Source organism: Rhinoraja longicauda, chromosome 12 (genome assembly GCF_053455715.1).
Source record: "Rhinoraja longicauda isolate Sanriku21f chromosome 12, sRhiLon1.1, whole genome shotgun sequence".
NCBI classification, from domain to species: domain Eukaryota; kingdom Metazoa; phylum Chordata; class Chondrichthyes; order Rajiformes; family Arhynchobatidae; genus Rhinoraja; species Rhinoraja longicauda.
In genome coordinates this window covers 1,903,681-1,926,510 of record NC_135964.1, presented here as the reverse complement: position 1 = coordinate 1,926,510, position 22,830 = coordinate 1,903,681, and the positions used below count along the sequence as shown (strand labels likewise).

At 47.3% G+C, this 22,830-nt stretch overlaps 1 protein-coding gene across 9 annotated transcripts in view; it reads left to right on the top strand.

Moving 5' to 3' along the window:
* Positions 1-22,830, top strand: part of dmd (dystrophin) — a 1,595,363-nt gene that overhangs the window by 323,043 nt on the left and 1,249,490 nt on the right. For all 9 annotated transcript variants that reach the window (XM_078408877.1, XM_078408870.1, XM_078408878.1 and 6 more), the window contains exons 5-6: positions 4,149-4,241; positions 11,731-11,903. In XM_078408877.1, coding sequence (XP_078265003.1) covers positions 4,149-4,241; positions 11,731-11,903 — 266 coding nt within the window. The remainder of the gene's footprint in view (positions 1-4,148; positions 4,242-11,730; positions 11,904-22,830) is intronic.

Genomic DNA, 22,830 nt, shown 5'->3' with positions numbered 1-22,830 from the left:
TGCTACGCAACTTCCGTTAGGCGGTGCCCGGGCCTCCGGGCTTACACTGTCCGGGCCTACACTGTCCGGACCTACACTGTCCGGTCCTACACTGTCCGGGCCCACACTGTCCGGCCCTACACTGTACGAGCCTACACTGTCCGGGCCTACACTGTCCGGACCTACACTGTCTGGGCCTACACTGTCCGGACCTACACTGTCCGGGCCTACACTGTCCGGACCTACACTGTCCGGACCTACACTGTGCGGACCAACACTGTCCGGACCAACTCTGTCTGGACCAACACTGTCTGGGTCTACACTGTCTGGACCTACACTGTCCAGACCTACACTGTCTGGGCCTACACTGTCCGGGCCTACACTGTCCGGACCTACACTGTCCGGACCTACACTGTCCGGACCTACACTGTCCGGACCTACACTGTCCGGGCCTACACTGTCCGGACCTACACTGTCTGGGTCTACACTGTCCGGACCTACACTGTGCGGACCAACACTGTCCGGACCAACTCTGTCTGGACCAACACTGTCTGGGTCTACACTGTCCGGACCTACACTGTCCGGGCCTACACTGTCCGGGCCTACACTGTCCGGGCCTACACTGTCCGGACCTACACTGTCCGGGCCTACACTGTCCGAGCCTACACTGTCCAGACCTACATTGTCCGGGCCTACACTGTCCGGGCCTACACTGTCCGGGCCTACACTGTCCGGACCTACTGTGTCCGGACCTACACTGTCCGACCTACACTGTCCGGGCCTACAATGTCCGAGCCTACACTGTCCGGGCCTACACTGTCCGGACCTACACTGTCCGGACCTACACTGTCCGGACCTACACTGTCCGGGCCTACACTGTCCGGGCCTACACTGTCCGGACCTACACTGTGCGGACCAACACTGTCCGGACCAACTCTGTCTGGACCAACACTGTCTGGGTCTACACTGTCTGGACCTACACTGTCCGGGCCTACACTGTCTGGACCTACACTGTCCGGGCCTACACTGTCCGGGCCTACACTGTCCTGGCCTACACTGTCCTGGCCTACACTGTCCGGACCTACACTGTCCGGACCTACACTGTGCGGACCAACACTGTCTGGACCAACTCTGTCCGGAACTACACTGTCTGGACCTACACTGTCCGGGCCTACACTGTCTGGACCTACACTGTTCGGGCCTACACTGTCTGGACCTACACTGTCCGGACCAACACTGTCTGGACCTACACTGTCCGGGCCTGCACTGTCTGGACCTACACTGTCTGGACCTACACTGTCCGGACCTACACTGTCCGGGCCTACACTGTCTGGACCTACACTGTCCGGACCAACTCTGTCTGGACCAACACTGTCTGGGTCTACACTGTCTGGACCTACACTGTCCGGGCCTACACTGTCTGGACCTACACTGTCCAGGCCTACACTGTCTGGACCTACACTGTCCGGGCCTACACTGTCTGGACCTACACTGTCCGGACCAACACTGTCTGGACCTACACTGTCCGGGCCTGCACTGTCTGGACCTACACTGTCTGGACCTACACTGTCCGGACCTACACTGTCCGGGCCTACACTGTCTGGACCTACACTGTCCGGACCAACTCTGTCTGGACCAACACTGTCTGGGTCTACACTGTCTGGACCTACACTGTCCGGGCCTACACTGTCCGGGCCTACACTGTCTGGACCTACACTGTCTAACCTACAGTGTCCGGCCCTACAGTGTCCGAGCCTACACTGTCCGACCTACAGTGTCCCAGCCTACATCGCCCCCGGGCTTCATAAGGGACAAGGGCGGTCCCGTTCGGGACAAACCAATTTAGCCCAAAATACGGGATGTCCCGGCTAATACAGGACAGTTGGCAACCCTACCTGCAGGTCTTTGAGACGTGGGAAGGAGGAGACTGGAGCACTCAGAGGAACGTCAGGCTGCCACAGGGAGAACTCTGCACAGACAGTACACTGGCGGACATGTTGCTGGAGCTGCTTCTTGAGCAGCACCACTGTGCCGCCCATCTTGGAGAAAATACACCCCCCCCCCCCCCCCCATTCACACACAAAACATGATGTGACTTGGGACAAGATCTGGCCACAATGATGGGCTGAACCTACAGAGGTAATTGTGGTTTACTACACAGCACTAATTATGCCACGTGTCAGTGTTGTGTGCGGACAGTGGGTTGTGCAGTATTCACTGGCCATGGGACTCGCCTCCACAGAGCCCCCACTGGGTGCAGGAGTGGATGCGAGCTGAGGCTGGGTGGGATTGTGGTGATGCTGACCTCATTTCACAACTTGGCTGCCTCGTTGGCCCTGCTACTCCCCATCTGCAAACAATCAACAACCATCAGTCTGTCCGCCATAGATTTACAGACTTGTCCCATTCCCAGGGACTCCTTTACTGGCTTTCCAGACCATTTTCATGCTTCCGATGTAGGCTCGTGTTGTGATATGAGATATGTGACTGACTATCTTACAGCAAGTTCCCACAGACGGCATTGTGATGCTGATCACATAACCTGGTGTTGATTGAGGAATGCTGGATCCTCCATGAGTCATCTACAAGGCCCAGAGAGAAAGGAAACCAATTCAAGACGGGCATGATGGTTGGCATCTATACTGTACAATGCTGCTTTTATACACCATCAAAATAATGACAGGATTTTGTGGCAGAGCTGGAGGCTCTGTTTAATTTCTTGCCTGAAAGACCCAATTCCGTCCATCCCCTGGGATTGCTGCCACAGTAGGTTGTTAAATTGGAGCTTTTTACGTGGGGCTTGAATCGACAAACATCTGACTTATTGGCAGGTGTGTAACCAGGGAGTGCCATGTACCAGTGGGATTAAATAGAGCAAGAGCCAAAAGGGGCATAGTTGGAGCGCAGAACAAGAAGGGGGTATTCAATGGATTGAGCAGTATCTGTAGGAGCAAAGAGCTCGACGCTGTTTCGGGTCATCAAAGAGCGACGCTGTTTCGGGTCATCACCCTGCAACGGGATTGATGATGCTAGATCCTGGTCATCGGAGGAAACTGGAGCACTCAGAGAAAAGTCACACGGTCACAGGGCAAACTGGACACAGGCAGCACTGGAGGACACAATGCTGGAGCCATCAGTTAATGGCTCTCAACCCATCATGTGAAGGAGTTGCCCTAATTTCCCCGCAAGAAGGATAGAAGCGACGGATTCGCCCCTTGGACATCAGCTTTCCACACTCGATGAGTTTAAACTTCCTTGCCGTTGTGGACCTGATGAAGAAACAGCGTGACCTGAGTAGAGATGCAGAGGGAGGCAGTGTCTTTCCACCAAAACTCAGTGCCAGAGCAACTCAGCAGGTCTGTCAGTATCTCTGGAGGACATGGACAGGTGAGGTTATGGTTCGGGACCCTTTTTCTGACTCTGTTGAATGTCTCTGGATGAAAGACGAAACCCAGTGCAGGAAAGTGTCCTGTTGAGGCATGAACAGTCGTAGCAAGGAGAGCAGGGACTGTTTGAGCAGAGTGAAGATTGGGTTTTGGAAGACCGTGCCGAGGCAATGATAAGCTGTGATATATGTCTTCTCTTAGCACCTCTGGTGACATTGCTTTCTGCATTGCAGTCGGATCTTTGTGTAAATGCTATTCAAGAGTCAGCAGCAGTGGGCAAATGTTCACCTTGCAGATAACATATCAACAACAAGAGAGCAAATCATGAAATCCGACAGTTCCCCACATCCCCAAAATGGCCCCCGTTAACCCACGCCAACATAATTACGCATTGGAGGACCAAATTAGTACATATGCCTCACAGTTTTGTGGTATGCTGCGCTGATGCTTTGTTCTCAATGCATCATCTGCCAATTTTTCTCATGGAATTATAGTCTGAAAAAGTAAATCAGCTCTGCTTACATCAGTTGGCATCTCTCCCTTACTCAAAGTAATTCTGGAGTTACATTAAAATGCGTCTCATTGCAAGACACAGCAATTGAGTCACTTCTCCAAATATACTCCTGCAAATGCCTGTAACATATTAAAAGCTGATTTAAAATTTTGATTTTTTTTTCTTCGAAGATCTGGTCAAGCTGTCCGAGCTGAACTCCTGGCTAGCTCTTTGACAACTATGTTCTCAAGGCAATATTATTGATAATGTTTCATTTCTGTTCACTGCAGGTTGATCTGGTAAATATCGGAGGAAGTGACATTGTGGATGGAAATCACAAACTGACCCTGGGTTTGATCTGGAGCATCATCCTTCACTGGCAGGTAAATGCTGTTCACTCTGATGCTTTATTTTACAGCATTGGGAATGGGAATACTTGGTCACAAACAATCAAAGGTTCAAAGGTATGTTTATTGTCACGTGTACCAATTAAGGTACAGTGAAACTCGGAATTACCAGAATGGAAAACTGAGTGCCATGTTACAATAACAACCATTTTTTCCACAACTACATTCCAAAGTACTACTTATCAGAATATGTCATTATATTAATATTTTTAATGGGTCTGAAGAAGGGTCCTGACCCCATGCATTTTCTCCAGAGATGCTGAGTTACTGCAGCATTTTATGTCTATCTTAATTGTATCAGGCTGGTTTGTCATTGATTAAATCGTGCATTCAGTAATCTACTCCACTGATCAAATTGCAAGCCCATGATTTATCTCTTTTCACACAAACACTGAAATTGATATATTTTCAGCTTCCTCAGACCCGCCTCTCAATTAGTTCCTTGCATGGTCCTGACGGATGAATCAGGACCTCTCTTTGAACAAGACTTCAGTACCCATCACCTAAAGGGGCCATTGACCAAGCTGGTCTGAGGGACAGATCTCTCGGGATGGGTGCATTATGGGTAAGAGGAAAATCAGCATGAGGGAAGAAGCTATGTGGCCTCATCGTTTCTCTCAGGCTCTCAAGATGCACTTGCCCATGACAATGTTGGCTGGTGACCACCATGGGTCCTTGGGGAACCTCAGTCGTACATTTAGAGTTGGGGAACCTTTGTCATATAAAGGCAGTCACAATTACAATGCCTCTGAAAATGGGATGGTTCCAGGTTTAGAAGCTCTGGGCTGTCAATTAGCAGCAACAAAATTGTGCCGTTTGCATCCTTAGTACCCAAGAGAGTCAAGAATGTTTAAAAATCTTTGTGCTAAAATTCTTACTTGCAACAGTACAACAGGTTTGTAAACACAGTACTCAATAGGTAACAATACGCAAACTTAATGATTTAATGACTTAATAATTAAATTAAAAAAGAACAAAAATTCAATTTTTAAAAAAAAATCCCAATATAGTGTAAAACCAAACAAAGGCGTGAAGTCCCTGGTGCAACCTAAACAGGTTGTAGTTTAGTTGGTATTTGTAGTGTGGAGTAGGCTGACGGTTGTTTGAAAGAAGCTGTTTCTGAGCTTGGAGGTCAGGGTTTTGAGGCTCCTGCACCTTCTTCCCAATGGCAGGTGTGGAGTGAGACTGTGGCCTGAATGGTGTGGGGCCTTGATGATGCCATAGATCCATTAGATGACGGGGATGTCAGTACCAGCGATGGACAGGGCAGTGTCCACTTCTTTTTGTAATCTCCTTAGTTCCTGGGCATTCGAGTTGCCAAACCAGGCCGTGATGCAACCGTTCAATACGCTCTCTACTGTACACGCGTAGAACTCAAGAGAGGATTTGTCAACATACTGAATTTCCCCAATCTTCTATGGAAGTAGAGACGTTGATGGTCTTTCTTTATGATTGCATTGATGTGCAGATCTTCAGTGATATGCACCCCCAGGAACTTGAGGTTGTTGACTCTCTCCAACACCAACCCGTCGATGAAAACGGGTGTGTCGATCCTTGGCTTTCTTCTTCTAAAGTTAACAATTGGCGCCTTCATCTCACCAACATTGAGAGCAAGGTTAGACATAAAGAACAGCTTGTACTCTTCGAGCAGCTTGTACTGGAGCCTACCAGAGAGAAGGCAATTCTGGGTTTAATGTTGTCCAATGAACCAGATTTAATAAGGGAACTCAAGGTAAAGGAACCTCGGAGGTAGTGATCATAATATGATTAGTTTTAATCTGCAATTTGAGAGGGAGAAGGTTAAATCAGATGTGTCAGTGTTGCAGTTGAACAGAGGGGACTATGGCATGAGAGAAGAGCTAGCTGGGGTTGACTGGAAAAGGATCCCAGCAGGAATGATGGTGGAACAGCAATGGCAGGAATTTCTGGGCATAATCCAGAAGATGCAGAATCATTTCATTCCAAAGAGGAAGAAAGATTCTAAGGGGAGTAAGAGGCAACCGTGGCTGACAAGGGAAATTAGAGATGGAATAAAACTAAAAGAAAAGATGTATAACACAGCAAAGAGTAGCCGGAAGCCAGAGAATTGGGAAACTTTCATAGAACAGAAGGTAACAAAACGTTCAATATGGGCTGAAAAGATAAAGTACGAGGGGAAGCTGGCCAAGAATATAAAGAAGGACATTAAAAGCTTCTTTAGATATGTTAAGTGAAAAAGAGTAGCAAAATCAAATGTGGGTCCCTTGATGGCAGACACGGGTGAAATTATTATGGGTAACAAGGAAATGGCAGAAGAGTTGAACAGGTACCTCGGATCTGTCTTCACTAAGGAAGACACAAACAATCTCCCAGGTGTACTGGAGGACAGAGGATCTAGGAGGGTAGAGGAACTGAAAGAAATTTTCATTAGGCGAGAAATAGTATTGGGTAGACTAATGGGACTGAAGGCTGATAAATCCTCAGGGCCTGATGGTCTGCATCCCAGGGTACTCAAGGAGGTGGCTCTGGAAATCGTGGACGCACTGGTGATCATTTTCCAGTGTTCTATAGATTCAGATCAGTTCCTGTGGATTGGAGGGTAGCTAATGTTATTCCACTTTTCAAGAAAGGAGCGAGAGAGAAAATGGGGAATTATAGACCAGTTAGCCTGACATCGGTGGTGGGGAAGATGCTGGAGTCAATTATTAAAGAAGTAATAATGGTGCATTTGGATAGCAGTAAAAGGATAAGTCCAAGTCCGCATGGATTTATGAAAGGGAAATCATGCTTGACTAATCTTCTGGAATTTTTTGAGAATGTGACAAGTAAAATGGATGAAGGAGAGCCAGTGGATGTAGTGTATCTAGACTTTCAGAAAGTCTTTGATAAGGTGCCACACAGGAGATTAGTGGGCAAAATTAGAGCACATGGTATTGGGGGTAGGGTCATATGAGATAGAGAATAGATAGATAGAGAATGGATAGAGAATTGGTTGGCAGACAGGAAACAAACAGTAGGAATAAATGGGTCCCTGTCAGAATGGCATGCAGTGGTGAGTGGAGTGCCAAAACATCACCTAATCCTTTTCTCCAGAGATGCTGCCTGATCCACTGAGTTACTCCAGCATTTTATATCTACCTTCAGCTGCACAACAAACTGCAAAATTACCCAAGGATACCCTGTCCACTAAAAGCATTATCTTCAGAAAGGGCAAACACGATTAGATAATGAAGACTGCCTTGCCAGGCAGTGACCAGACCCTGTGAATGAGTTAAAAAAGTAAACACGAAGTGAACGAAGAAGCCAGGCAGCGACTTTGCTCTGACTTCAGCAGCAGATGTGAAGACATAGCTGTATGAGCGTCAGGTAGAAGTTGTGAGTTGTAAACAATCAATAGTTGAGAGGAAGGTTTCAGTGTGCTGCACTGTATCATCACTTCTGCTGGATGGATTATGTGGCAATGTTATGTGTCTCTGTTTCATAGCCTGCCAACTTTTTTAAACCAATTATGTGCTTGAACAGCTGAAGAGGCCTTTGAAGTAACTTTTAGAAAAGTCGTAGTTATGCTTGAATGGACATGTTTGTTCCCCCTTTTTTAGGAGGTGGGGATGTGTATACTCTGTGGTAACTCAGCTTTGTCAGGGATAGTGTCTTTGCCATAGATCTACTGTCATTATATGGTCATGATTGAGTGTCCACACTCTCTGATTGCACTGATGCCATGGTGTGGGAGCATCTTTGCAGTGGTTTTAATGTTCATCACATTTTGGGTAACTTAGCAACAGCTTCCGTACTGCTTGGCACAAATGATCACTGTTGTGAAAGTCAGTGCATCTCTGGGGGACCCACTGGGGGACCCACTGGGGGACCCACTGGTGGAATGTATGGGTGATCTCATCCAGCCTGCAGTGTCAGAGTCAAAGAGATGGACAGCACAGAAACAGGCCCCTTTCAGCTCATTTCAGAAATGGACAATCCAATGAGTGGAAAGATTGCCCTTAGGTTCCTCTTAAATCTCTTCCATCTCCCCTCCTCACCTTAAGCCAATGCCCATTCGTTTTAAAATCCTGGACTCTCAAAAAAAAGACTGAATGTTCATTTTGTTGTACAAATCTACAAGGCCATCCGCTTAGCCCAAAGTAAAAAGGCTCAACCTATCCAACCTTTCAGTTGTCGCTGGGAGCAAGTATGCTTCTCAGTTGATGTTTGCAACCGATTATTATTTCTTCAAGATGAACGGTATATGTTTGAGGGGTCAGAATGGGCTGCTCCTGTTCCTGAGTTCCCATTGAAAGCTGTAAATGCCACTGGTGTCGGTGCAGCACAATAAGTCCGTCTCTGGAGGAGGAGAGGAGATAACAATATTGTATTGGAATTTCGAATAAAGTTCATTTAAAATAAATGTGAATTAATTTATTGATTTATTGGCCATTCTATTTTCTTCCAATCGCTCTGGCCTCACCCGAAAAGGTGCTGATTTTCAGATACAGACAATGAATGATTAGATTGTGTCGCAAATAAAGATTTTAATTACTGATATCTATTGGGTTTTAGAATATAATCATTTTAAATGGACATTTAACTTTCCTATTATCCCAAAATAGAGACCATATCATTAGCTCCCTTGCAGTAGAAGAAAATAGCTGAACTGCCTTCATTTTTCAAGTTGTTGTGATGATTGATGTTTGTCTCTCCCACCGCTTGTTTTGAAAGATATTGAGCTATTCAGCTTTTGAATGAGAAACTATCTAGCAGATAATTCAGTGGGCTGGGTAAAATGGAAATATGACTTGATGCCCTAAATCACTTCCCACACTTTCTGTCGTTTGATCGGCAGCTAGACAATAGACAGTCAGCTTTGTTTTCATTTTAATTTAAAGTGTTATTGCCTTTTTCCCCCCTGAGGCACTGATACCAAAAGTAATCCTGATGATGGTATTAAAGTGAATTTGATGGTTATGTTCCCATTTTGCAGAATATTAAAAGCCAAAATGGGTTAACTGGCCAGGGCAGCACGGGTCGGCCACATGATTGCTACAACACAGAACTGTTTTTCTCTCAGAAAGCAGTCATCGCTGGCAAGGCAGTATTCAGTGACCGCTAATGAATTAATCTTGAGCGGTTCACTTGGCCATTTTAGAGGGCAGTTGAGAGTCCAGCTCAGTCTGGAGTTGCATGTAGATTTATCCAAGGGACTGGGTAGGTTTTGGAGTCGCATGTAGACTTATCCAAGGGGCTGGGTAGGTTTTGGAGTCGCATGTAGACTTATCCAAGGGGCTGGGTAGGTTTTCCTCCCCAAAGGTTTCGGTGCATCTGTTAGTGATTCTGTGTCATAAATTCATGTTCATACGTGAAGGGAGTTGGCCATTCAGCCCATCAATCCCACTCCACCATTCAATCATGGCTGATCTATCTCTCCCTCCTATCCCCATTCTCCTGCCTTCTCCCCATAACCCCTGACACCTGAACTAACGGGTGTCCGAGCTTACTCCAGGTTATCTGTAATTAATTATATTTGAACAGGAATGTTCTGTTGAAGCTGCATCTCCAAAATGTTTCAGCTATGGTCCTCACGGGCAAAGTACCTAGGATTGACTCAAATTATTTTTTTGAGGGGTGGTTGCTGGACAGGTACAAGAAGAAGAAGGGAGGAAGAATGTCTCCATTAAAGAAATGGAGACAGGCAAATAGCCTTGGCAGCGATAAATGTTTAGAGATAGGATGGGTCAGAAAGATGGCAAATATTCAGTGCTGTCTCTGGAGGATTTGACCCACAAATGTACCTATGAATGTGCAGTGTTTACTTTATAAAGATGATGGAGTTGCAGAAATGAAATGCCACTGATGTGGTGAAAATAAATAGAGAACTGATTCAAAGAGAAGGAAGATTCAGAATTGACATTTCACATATTTGCAGTGTCTACTTGATTAAACATTCAACTCCACCTGCCCTGGTACACAATGGCTGCAGTATCCATCATCAACAAGTAGCACCACAGTTACTCTGACAGCATCCTCCTGAACACGTGACCACTGGCACCGAGGAGAGGCAAACACATTGGTGCAGTGGCACCTGCCAGTCCCAACCCAAGCTGTGAAATTGGAAATATATTGTGGGTCCTACATCTTCGCAGGTTCCAAATTAAGCAACATCTGACCCAACCTTAACACTGTTTCCCCCCATATCCCTCCCTCCCTCCCTCCCTCCCTCCCTCCCTCCCTCCCTCCCTCCCTCCCTCCCTCCCTCCCTCCCTCCCTCCCTCCCTCCCTCCCTCCCTCCCTCCCTCCCTCCCTCCCTCCCTCCCTCCCTCCCTCCCTCCCTCCCTCCCTCCCTCCCTCCCTCCCTCCCTCCCTCCCTCCCTCCCTCCCTCCCTCCCTCCCTCCCTCCCTCCCTCCCTCCCTCCCTCCCTCCCTCCCTCCCTCCCTCCCTCCCTCCCTCCCTCCCTCCCTCCCTCCCTCCCTCCCTCCCTCCCTCCCCTACCCTCCCTCCCTCCCTCCCTCCCTCCCCTACCCTCCCTCCCTCCCTCCCTCCCTCCCCTACCCTCCCTTCCCCTCCCCTGCTGTCCCTTCCTCCCCCTCCTCGCCCCACTATCCTAATTGGTGAAACACGTAAGTTGGTGAAAACGGTAGCTCAAATAGTTAAGACTGTTTAAAGGAGGAGATGGAATTTTTCTCCTTTCAGCAAAAGAGAGTCTGAGAATGTTTGATAAATCATGAGTGGCTTTTACAGAACATAGACTGTATTCCCAGTGGCATATTTGGCACAAAAAAAAAGAACAGATCAAAATGATAACAAAAGGATGATTTGTTATAAGGCAAAACTTTATCTTAACATGCTGAGTTGTTATGATCTGGAATGCTCTGTGTGAAAGCAAAGCTGAAATTGGCTCTGTTGAAACATGCAGAGGAAAATTAGTTAAACCCTTGAAAGGAACTAACATAGAGTGGTGTGTTGCTGTGGGGAGAAAGGGAATAATTAGATAGCCTTCCCCAAGATGGAGCCCAGACCTGAAATGCCCCTCTTTTTGTCCAATGTGATTTCAGGATTCCATGTTGGTAAAATAACTCTCGAACAAATTGAGCATGTTCATGCTGTTGAAATTCAGTCACCCTGTGTGCCATTTTCAACTCACTGGAAAACTAAACCTGGTCTGTGGGAGTCGATGCAATTCCCTTCAGGTGTCCCAGTGCTTTTTGTCATTCACCAAAGAGCATTGTCATGAAGGTGAAATAGACACCTGCCTAACCAACGATTAATGAAATGGCCACTCAGAGAGCATGTGTGGGGTGGGTGGGGAGTTTGGGAGAGGCATGTGTGGGGTGGGATGGGGTAGGGATGGGGAGGGTGAGAGGGAGGTACAGTGGCAGCATGAACGGGGGGGAGGGGGGGGGGGGCTCGATAAGGACGTGCCAAAATTGCACTGGATGGAGATGCAAGTGACAAGAACGTCCACTCTCTGGCTAACTGTGTCCCCTTCTGTTTAAGGTGAAAGATGTTATGAAAGGCATCATGGCCAATCTGCAGCAGACAAACAGCGAGAAGATCCTGCTGAGCTGGGTGCGTCAGTCCATCCGCAACTACAAACCAGTCAACGTCGTCAACTTTACCTCCAGCTGGTCAGACGGCTTTGCCCTGAATGCCCTCATTCACAGTCACAGGTAAGAGCGAGCCCGGGGTCTCCCCCAGCTCATCTGTCACGGCTTGGCTTGTCTCAGTATCTCGCTTGTGGCAGTGGAAACACCAGGAGGCTTGTGTCACGGTGAGCTTAGCACTTGGAACACACACACACACACACACACACACACACAGTCCCCACACACACACACACACACACACACACACCACATACACACACACACACCCCACACACCCCACACACACACACACACACACACACACACACAGTCCCCACACACACACACACACACCACATACACACACACACACACACCCCACACACACACACATCCCACACACACACACACACACACAGTCCCCACACACACACACACCCCACACACACACAGTCCACACACACACACACACCAGCCCCATACACATACACACACACACACACACACACACACACACACACACCAGCTCCACACACACACACACCACACACACCAGCTCCACACACACACACACACACACACACACACACACACACACACACACACACACACACACACCAGCCACACACACACACACTCACACACACACACATACAGACTTGGGAAGTGGCACTGATCTGAAAAGCAGGCTTGCTCAGCGACAAAATAAGAGGATAAGATCTGGAAAGCTTCTGCAAGCTTGCAGGCCTCTTGGCACTGGCTGCTGAAAATAGCACCAGCCTTTTGCAGGTGATTCCATCTTGGGACCCCTGCACCTCCACAGCAGGTGGAAGCATATTCCAGGTTCATATGAAATATTATTCCGTGAATTAAACCAACACAGCATCTTCAGAGTATCTTTCATAGAAACTGACCGTCATACATAACACAGCATTTCAAATGGCAGATATGTGGAGAAATAGACAAAAACAGGATTATGGAAACTTAAAGAAGTAAAATCCAAAGGAAAATGGTGGGTGATAAAAGTAAATAAGGACTCTACGCTCTCTATAGTTTATTATTATAATTCTTCCTCAACATCTTTATCCTGACATATTTATCTTTAGACTTTTTGTATTGTCAGAGTGTGAAATTCAGTTTCAGCTCCAAGGGCTTTGTGTTCTTTGCTCTAAAGCAGTTTCCCCATCTGAGTATTGATATTGTAACACCTGTGAAAGATTTTATCGAACAAAACCTGTCCTGAATGTAATCAGATGCTTGCTTGGGAATGTTGCAAATTGTGGCTGAGTTTTACAAATGAAAACCCCACGCATGGTGAAACTGTCATGAATTCTGGAACAACGTAAGCTTCTGTTCAATATCCATAAACCTGGGAACTTGCGAGAAAGTAGTTCTCAAAATTGTTCTCAAGTAGTTTCTATCAAAATTGCTTTCAACTAAACTTTCAATAATAAATTATAACCCTAACTGCCAACTTAAAGTAGCAGATTTATCTTTACATGTTGCAAATTCTTCCTTCAAAATCAACCACTTGGTTTTGAATCCAAAATTGTAAGTCACATCATTATTTCTGAACTTAAAAGTGATCTAAACAAAAAAAAGTGATGCACAATACAAAAGTTCTTTATGGTCTGCTTTTCTTCAGTGGAATAGATTGGGTGAATGCACAGAGTCATCCGCCCAGCTTAGGGAAATCAAAAGCAAGAGGATATTTGTTTAAGGTGAGAAGAGAAGAATTAATCTGAACACGAGAGGCAATGTTTTCAGTCAGAGTTGTGGGTGCTGGAATGAGCTGCCAGAGGAGGTCGTTGAGGGAGGTCCAATAACAGCATTTAATAGACACTTGGCCAGGTACATGGCTAGGAAAGGTTTAGAGAGATTTGGGCCAAACGCTGGCAAATGGGATTAGCTGAGATGGGGCATCTTTGTTGGAGTAAGACCGAAAAGCCTGTTTTCGTGCTGTATGACTCAATCACTCCAATTCAAAAAATGTGACATTTGGGTGGCAATGGTATAAATTGCTGTATATAAAATCCAGGCACAAAGATATTGGTGTATGGCAATCCAAGCAGTTTCAACAGGAGATTTATGTTTATCAAATGCAACACAAAAATGTAATTAAATCTGCGTGTCTTTACATGTTTGGTCTATGAGAAACAAAGGCTCATCTAATTGCTCTATTATGATCGTTTGTAAATAGTTTATAGTAGCCAGTTGTCTCCAGAAATCCTGGGTTTAAATGGATTGGGCATATATTTTGCACGTGAGATTGATCAAGCAAATGATTCCCTCTGTTCCGAAGAACCTACAATTTTCCCAGTGTTTTATTTAACTTGATTTCCGACATTGGCCATCAGGTCTGAGGCTCTTCGTCACACTGCCAGCAATCCTATATGACTGCTGGTAGCTTTAATTGAGCCTGTGCTGAAGATTCCAGCAGTTAAGGGCAGGTTGGGAATAAATACATATATTGCTTTTGGAGAAGGAATGGGTGACATTTCGGGTCGAGACCCTTCTTCAGACTGATGTCAGGGGGGCGAGACAAAGGAAGGATATAGGTGGAGACAGGAAGACAGTGGGAGATCTGGGAAGGGGGAGGTGAAGAGAGGGTCAGAGGAACTATCTAAAGTGGGAGAAGTCAATGTTCATACCACTGGGCTGCAAGCTGCCCAGGCGAAATATTAGGTGCTGTTCCTCCAATTTCTGGTGGGACTCACTATGGCACTGGAGGAGGCCCATGACAGAAAGCTTGTAGCCCAGTGGTATGAACATTGACTTCTCCAACTTTAGATAGTTCCTCTGTCCCTCTCTTCCCCTCCCCCTTCCCAGATCTCCCACTTTGTCCCGCCCCCCTGACATCAGTCTGAAGAAGGGTCTTGACCCGAAACGTCGCCCATTCCTTCTCTCCTGAGATGCTGCCTGACCTGCTGAGTTACTCCAGCATTTTGTGAATAAATACCTTCGATTTGTACCAGCATCTGCAGTTATTTTCTTACACTACCTATTGCTTTTGGAGTATTGCTTGGAAACAGGAGAAAGATCTGCCGTATAAAAGATAGGAATCCAGGCGCCTCCATAACAAAACATTGGCAATGGTGCAGCTGGAAATGCCTGTCCAATTGAAGGTGCAGCACTTTTGAGAAGGATATCTTGGTTCTTGGTCCAAAATATTCCAAATGGAATTTAAACTGGAGGTGGCGGAGTATGGACTTAAGCAAGAAGGGCTTCTTGGAGAAGAGCTGCCTTGAATGTTGTTGCGTCTGGTTGAGTAACTATAGTAGGGTGAAGACTATTCCATGCTTTAATGGTGCGAGGGAGAATGAATTGCTGTACACATGCCTTGGTAGCTGGTATCTCACATTGAATCGAAGGCTCCTGATAGGTTTGGGTTTGGTGGAGATTTGGTAATCTATGTCGAGCTGACCATTTAACATTTTAACACGGTGGCACAACGGTAGAGTTGCTGCCTTACAGCGAAAGCAGCGCCTGAGACTCGGGTTCGATCCTGACTACGGGCGCCGTCTGTACGGAGTTTGTATGTTCTCCCCGTGACCTGCGTGGGTTTTCTCCGCGATCTTCGGTTTCCTCCCACACTCCAAAGACGTACAGGTTTGTAGGTTAATTGACTGGGTAAAATGTAAAAATTGTCCCTAGTGTGTGTAGGATAGTGTTAATGTGCGGGGATCGCTGGGCGGCGCGGACTCGGTGGGCCGAAGGGCCTGTTTCCGCGCTGTATCTCTAACTTTAAAATCTAAAAAAACAGGTCAATGCTTTAAAGCAGGGGTGTCAAACTCATTTTCACCCCGGGCCACATCAGCATTATGGTTGTCCTCAAAGGGCCGGTAACTGTAAGACTGTATAAATGTAACTAATCCTTAACATATTGTTAAATAACTGTCTGCATTTTATTATTATTTATTGAAATGAACAAATATTGTACATGCATTAACATAAATGTAAAAATTTATGTAAGCACATTGGCAAGTTCCTCGTAGGGTTTCCATTGCGACCTGGGGAAATCGCGTTTTTTCGTTAAAATAAATTGTCTCTTAAAAAAAAAAAAAGAATCTCAATGGGGGTGGGGGGGGGGAGAGGAGGGGAGGGGGGGGAGGTGGAGAGGGGAGGGGTGGGTGAGGAAGGGAAAGGGGAGAGGGAGCCTCTGACACCGTCCTGCCAGCGGCCATCTTCTTTCTCCTTCACTGTGGTGCCGTGCTCCTCCAGGGGAGGGGGAGCGCAATTAAAGGCTGTACAGGGAAGGGGAGAGGGTGTGACCGAGGAGCCCTGGACCCAAAGCCTCTCCTGTATTGGTGTAGCATCCTCAACCCCCTACTCAATCCCCCTTATCCCTCCTCTCCCTACCCCCCACTCTCCCATCTTCCCTGACCCCCACTGTCCCCCTTCTCCCCCACCCCCACTCTCTCATCCCCCCACCAACACCCCCTCCCCCCGCTGTCCCCTTCCCCCCACCCCCACGCTTCCCTCCTCCCCACCCCACCCTCCTCCCCAGTAGCGGCTAGATGCGGGAAGATTGTTCCCGATGTTGGGGGAGTCCAGAACCAGGGGTCACAGCTTAAGGATAAGGGGGAAGTCTTTTAGGACCGAGGTGAGAAAACATTTCTTCACACAGAGAGTGGTGAGTCTGTGGAATTCTCTGCCACAGAAGGTAGTTGAGGGTAGTTCATTGGCTATATTTAAGAGTGAGTTAGATGTGGCCCTTTTTGCTAAAGGGATCAGGGGGTATGGAGAGAAGGCAGGTACGGGATACTGAGCTGAATGATCAGCCATGATCATATTGAATGGCGGTGCTGGCTCGAAGGGCCGAATGGCCTACTCCTGCACCTATTTTCTATGTTTCTATGTTTCTATGTAGCACTCTCCCTCCCACCCACACTCTCCTCCACCCCCCTTTCCCCCACTCTCTCCTCCCTCCCCACCCCCCCCACTCTCTCCTCCCCCAGCCCCTCTCCCCCAGCCCCACTCTCTCCTCCACCCCTCCTCACCCACCCCCGCCTCCCCCACTCTCTCCTCCCCTCACCCCCTCCCACCCCTACCATCCCCTCCACTCACTCGCCCCACCTGCATTCTCACCGTCCCCCTCCCCCCCCACTCTCCCCCACCCCACTGTCCCCCTTCCCCCCACTCTCTTCCCCCCCACCACCACCCCCCTTCCCCCCACACTCCCTCTCTCCTCCCCCACCCTCCCCCCTTCACTCTCACTGTCCCCTTCCCCATCACCCACCTCCCCGTTGCTTCCCCCCACTCTTCCCTGACCCCCATTGCCCCCCTTCCTCCCACCCCCACTCTCTCTTCCCCCAACCACCACCGCTGTCCCCCTCCCCAGTCCCATTCTCCCCCTACTCTCTCCTCACCCACTCTCACTCTCCCCCCCTTTCCCCACCACCCCCTTTCCCCCACTCTCTCCTCCACCCACCCACCCCCATTCTCTCCTCCACCGGCACCCTCCCCCCCCCGCCCCTCCTACCCCTACCCTTCCCTCCCCCCACTCGGCCCCACGTCCACTCCCCTCCCCCTCCGTGGAGCCGTTGGCGGCGAAGGACACTTACCGAGCGTGCAGGGAGGAGGAGGGAGCACCGGACTACTCGAGGCGGGCGGTGGAGGTGCGACGACTCGAGTCGGGCGGGGCCGGTCTGGGAGTGTGGGGAGGGGGGAGAGGAGAGAGGAGAGAGGCGCGGCGGGAGGCCGCAGCGCAGCGGGCAGCTTCTCCTCCTCCTTCAGTGGCCGCTTCCACCGATGGCGGCGTCGAGGAGGGCCGCTGCCACCGACGGCCCCGTCGCCACTTCAGAAAGATGGCGGAGCGTGAGGAGGCCGCCATCTTTCTGAAGTGGCGATGCCGCCATCGGTGGAAGCGGCTGCTGAAGGAGGAGGAGAAGAAGCTGCCCGCTGCGCTGCGGTCTGTGTGCGGTAACGGTGCTGGGCCCGGGCGGGAGGGGGGACTCGAGGACGTCGTGGCGTGGGTTGAAGGGAAGGACGGATGAGGACCATCAGTCCGACCATCTCCCTCCTGCTCGGGAGACAGTGTTCCCCGGGTGTGGGAGAGGGAGGAGAGGGGAGGCGGTGATTGCGGGCGGCTCCGTTAACGGCGTCCATCTTGTGTGTGCGAGTGAGGAGAGGCCGTGCTGTCAGACGCGCAGCAACTTGGAAAAATGTGTTGAGAAATGAAAGTTTGAAAGTTTAAAATGTCTGTAACTTAAAAGATATACGACCAATGACAATTAAGCTCTCGCGGGCCACATAAAATGACGTGGCGGGCCTTGTGTTTGACACCTGTGCTTTAAAGGTTTGTCAAGGCTTTAAATAGGGAATAGTGCATAATTATTGACAATTAGTTTGGAAGGCACGAAAATAAAACACATATTGCAGTTGCTAGAAATCTTTAATTAAAAGAAAAGAAAGCCGCTATAACACAGTAGTGTAAGATAACAGAGGGGGAGCAGCGAGGGAGGGAGGGAGGGAGAAAGCTGCTATATATAACACAGCATCGTCTGTGAATAGGAAACATAGAGTTAATGTTTCAGTCAAAGTCCTTTGAGCAGAATTGGGGAGGGGGGAGAACACAAGTTAGTTTTCAGCTGCAGCGGGGGTGAGAGGAATGGATCGGATAAAAGTAATATCTCGAATAGGGCCAGATATGTTGTGGGAATGAGTTGCAGAGCACATCCGTTTGAGGGGGACAGTCAGAGAGAGAGAGAGAGAGAGAGAGAGAGAGAGAGAGAGGAAAGGGATAGAGGTTTAGAGGTGGGGGGTTGTGAGAGACTGAGGATAAACAGGAAAAATGTACAAAGTTTTAAAATGAGAAACCGTGGGGCATGCCCAGCCGGCCAGCTGTGCTAACGGAGAGAATTAAGCCAACACATCACAGAAAGAATAGCAAAGATGCGATACAGGCTGAGGAAGTGAGTTACCTGGATTTATAGAATTCATTCATATTTAATTGCCAACTGCAGAGGGTGTGGAATGTCCAGATGTAAAATGTGTTTATCCAGTTAGGCCGCGTTACATAAGACCACAAGTCCATACGACATAAGAGCACAATTAGACCACGTGGCCCTTCAAGATCAATGAAGAAACTATCAATATCCGCTTTAAAAATACCCAATGACTTCGCGTCCACCACCGTCTGTGGTAATGAATTCCCCGCCCTATGACTAAAGATGTTTCTTGTCATCTCCATTCTAAAGGTACTTCCTTTTAGAATAGAAGGAAGTACCTTTAGAATGGAGATGAGAAGGAACTTCTTGAGTCATTGGGCGGTGAATCTGTGGAATTCACCACAGAGGCTGTGGCCACTGGTCTGGACTCTCCCACGAGTGGGAATATCCTCCCCACATCCACTCGATCTAGGCCTTTCATACTTCGGTTGGTTTAAATGAGATTCCCCAGCAGTACATGAGGCCTCGGAAAGAGGTTACTATCGTTTTAAGGGAATTATTATTAGTGTGCTGTTTTTGTCAGGGGGAGGAATGTAATGATGTACAAAGTCCTGTTGGCTATCTTTGTGAAAAGTTGCTGCAGCTCACCTGAGGATGACAGATTTCCCCATTTTGTGCGTTTTCAGTTGCAGAGTGCGTGAGACGAAGGGATCATTTGTCGTCTCTTAAATCTGCCCAGTTACAGGCTTTCGATATACGTCTCGTTCCATTGTGGCCTTGGCCATCTTCTGGGAGAGTGGTTCCCAGCTGACTTGAAAGGCCCTGTGGCGTGGCGTTCTGCTGGTGTAAATGGCAGACCGCATTCTCACAGTGGCATCCAGCAGACCTTGTTTCCTGCCATCGAAGTGGCCACTAAAATTCAGTGCCTTTTACTTTGGCAAACGTGGAAAAAATCTAGACCGATGAAAAATAAAGTTATTAATAAATGTTATCTCTTCAAATTAAAATGATAAAAAGCACACGCACATTTGGAAATAATTAAGCTGACATCGGACAGAACCTCTGTGGAATATCAAGGATGCAGGAATAATTTAAATGGGGATTCCGGTGGGATAAAAGGGGCCCTGAATAAAGCAACATCGTATTGTACGTAAGAAAATAACTGCAGATGATGGTACAAAATGAAGGTATTTATTTTACAAAATGCTGGAGTAACTCAGCAGGTCAGGCAGCATCTCAGGGGAGAAGGAATGGGTGACGTTTCGGGTCGAGACCCTTCTTCAGACTGATGTCAGGGGGACGGGACAAAGGAAGGATATAGGTGGAGACATGGGAAGGGGGAGGGGAAGAGAGGGACAGAGGAACTATCTAAAGTTGGAGAAGTCAATGTTCATACCGCTGGGCTGCAAACTGCCCAGGCGAAATATGAGGTGCTGTTCCTCTCATTTGCGGTGGGCCTCACGATGGCACTGGAGGAGGCCCATGACAGAAAGGTCAGACTGGGAGTGGGAGGGGGAGTTGAAGTGCTCGGCCACCGGGAGATCAGATTGGTTAAGGCGGACTGAGCGAAGGTGTTGAGCGAAACGATCGCCGAGCCTGCGTTTGGTTTCGCCGATGTAAAGAAGTTGACATCTAGAGCAGCGGATACAATTGATGAGTATTGTATGTCGTTGGTGAATAGGATTCAAGAAAATTCCAGGTATCTTATACACACGTTAAACACAAGAGGGTAGCTAGGGGGGCAACATTCATGGAGAAGGGAGGGGATTTATGCCAGGAAGCAGAGGGATGGGCAAGGTACTGAAATATGTACTTCATATTCACCAAGCAGAATAACGTGGATGATGGTGAAGTTAAGGAGGGGGAAGTTGATATTCTTGGACATGGTGATATCAAGATGAAAGGGGTGTGAGGTCTCTTGAAGAATGTTAAGATGGAGGCCAGAGCAAATGGATTTGAGTCACGAATTGGGGTGTATCTTTCCAATGTTATTGGGCCTGGGGAAACTACCTCTGGAATATTGAATAAGGCAATGTGATGGAGGGGGGAGGAGGTGAGGAGGTGAGCAAAGTTCACCCGATTGTTTTCTGATATCATGATTTATTCTTCGAGGAGAAATTACTTATCTGGGCTTCTTCTCAATTTCAATTTCAATTTAAAATACTTTATTGGCAAGATAAGATACATCATTATATCATTATATTGCCAAAGTATAGAACATAACATACATATTTAAAATGCATGAATATAAAAACAAGTATACAATGCATGGGTCGATATGCCCCTGTACATATATATATATATATATATATATTCACGCAATACATTTATAGCCTTTTATCGATTGCTACTCGTTCTTGCTGTTGTAAACAGTACAGCAAGGTAGCAAGTTTAGCAGGTCGATATTAATTTCCTTAGCGTCAATGTATGTATGAGTGTATGTGTACATGTTGGTCAAACCTCTCTTGTGTTTAAAAGAATATAAGGTTCATAAGTTCGTGTGATTGGAGTAGAATTAGGCCATTTTGCCCATCAAGTCATTTCCGCCATTCAATCATGGCTGATCTATCTCTCCCTCTTAACCTCATTTTCCTTCCGCTCCCCCTAACCACTGACTCCCGTACGAAAGAAGAATGCATCTATCTCTGCCTTTAAAATATCCATTGACTTGGCCTCTACAGCCTTCTGTGGCAATGAACTCCACAGCTTCACCACCCCCTGACTGAGGTGATACAATTGAAACCTGCATAATTTTTAGTAGTCTATAGAATCAATAGAGGAATTTTTCTCCCCCTGTCTTGAGTCTCAAGAATTCGGAGTCAAATATCAAATGTCAAAGTAAAAAAACAGCTGTTCAGGGCGAAGAGGACCAGAAATATCTTTCACCCTAGCGTAATGACTCTAAGGAATTCTCTGCCAAAGAGACTTGAAGGCTCATCTGTTGACTACATTCAGCGAAGGATAACAGATGTTTGGATGTAAAGGGAATCGAATCCCATGGAGTTACTGCAGAAAGCGGCACAGAGAAAATGATCGGCTGTTGACTCCGTTAATAATGCAGTTTGAGAAACTGAATGACCTACTTCTGCTTTGACTCCTTGTGTTCTATCCTGGGTTGTGGGGAATCTCTGAACTTCAGACTCCAATTCTGAATGAGGGGTATAGCTGTACGGTTTCTTAACTCAGGGACCTTTCCACGTCTTATCTTCCACATTTTCAGAGACCTGTGGAAAGTGGCTCAGCCAGGCAAAAAATATCAAAAAAATATTCTGTAAAACAGGAGCATCCCCAGAGTCAGCCCTCTGAGAGTAATTACTGCCAATCATAATCTCACTGAAGAAGGGTCTTGGCCCAAAACGTCACCCATTCCTTCTCTCCAGAGATGTCCCGCTGAGTTACTCCAGCTTTTTGTGCCTATCTTCAGTTTAAACCAGCATCTGGTTCCTTCTTACACATAATCTCACCCCCATACTGTTCATCTCATTATCATTGCATTGGATTTGAGATCAATTGGGATAGTATTTAAACTTGTTACCAATTTTTAACACCTCACGAAGAAATTGGAATAAACCCCAGTAAACCAGAATTAAGTTCATCATAATTTTGATGCTCACAATTTGGTACAATTGACCAAGAGATTTTTTTTTTAAAACAACATTGGTGACGCTGCATTTGGAGAATTTGATTCAGTTTTGGTCACCCTGCTATAGGAAGGATGTTGTTAAGCTGGAAAGAGTGCAGAGAAGATTTACGAGAATGTTGCCAGCTCGTAAAGGCTGGCAACATGAGCTACCAGGAGAGTTTGGCAGGCTTTATTTAGGCTTTAGACTTTATTCCTTGGAGTGCAGGAAGATGAGGGGTGAGCTTATAGAAGTGTATAAGATTATGAAGGGAATAGATAGAGTAAATGCACAGTCTTTAACCCATGGTAGAGGAATCAAGAATCAGGCATCAAAGGTTTAAGGTGGAAGGGGAAAGATTTATAGGAACCTGGGGTGCAACTTTTCCATTTGGAAGGTGGTGGGTATATGGAATGAGCTACCCGAGGGGGTATTTAAGGCACGAAAGCAACATTTAAAAGGCGTTTGGACAGATACAAGGAAAGGAAAGGTTTAGAAGGA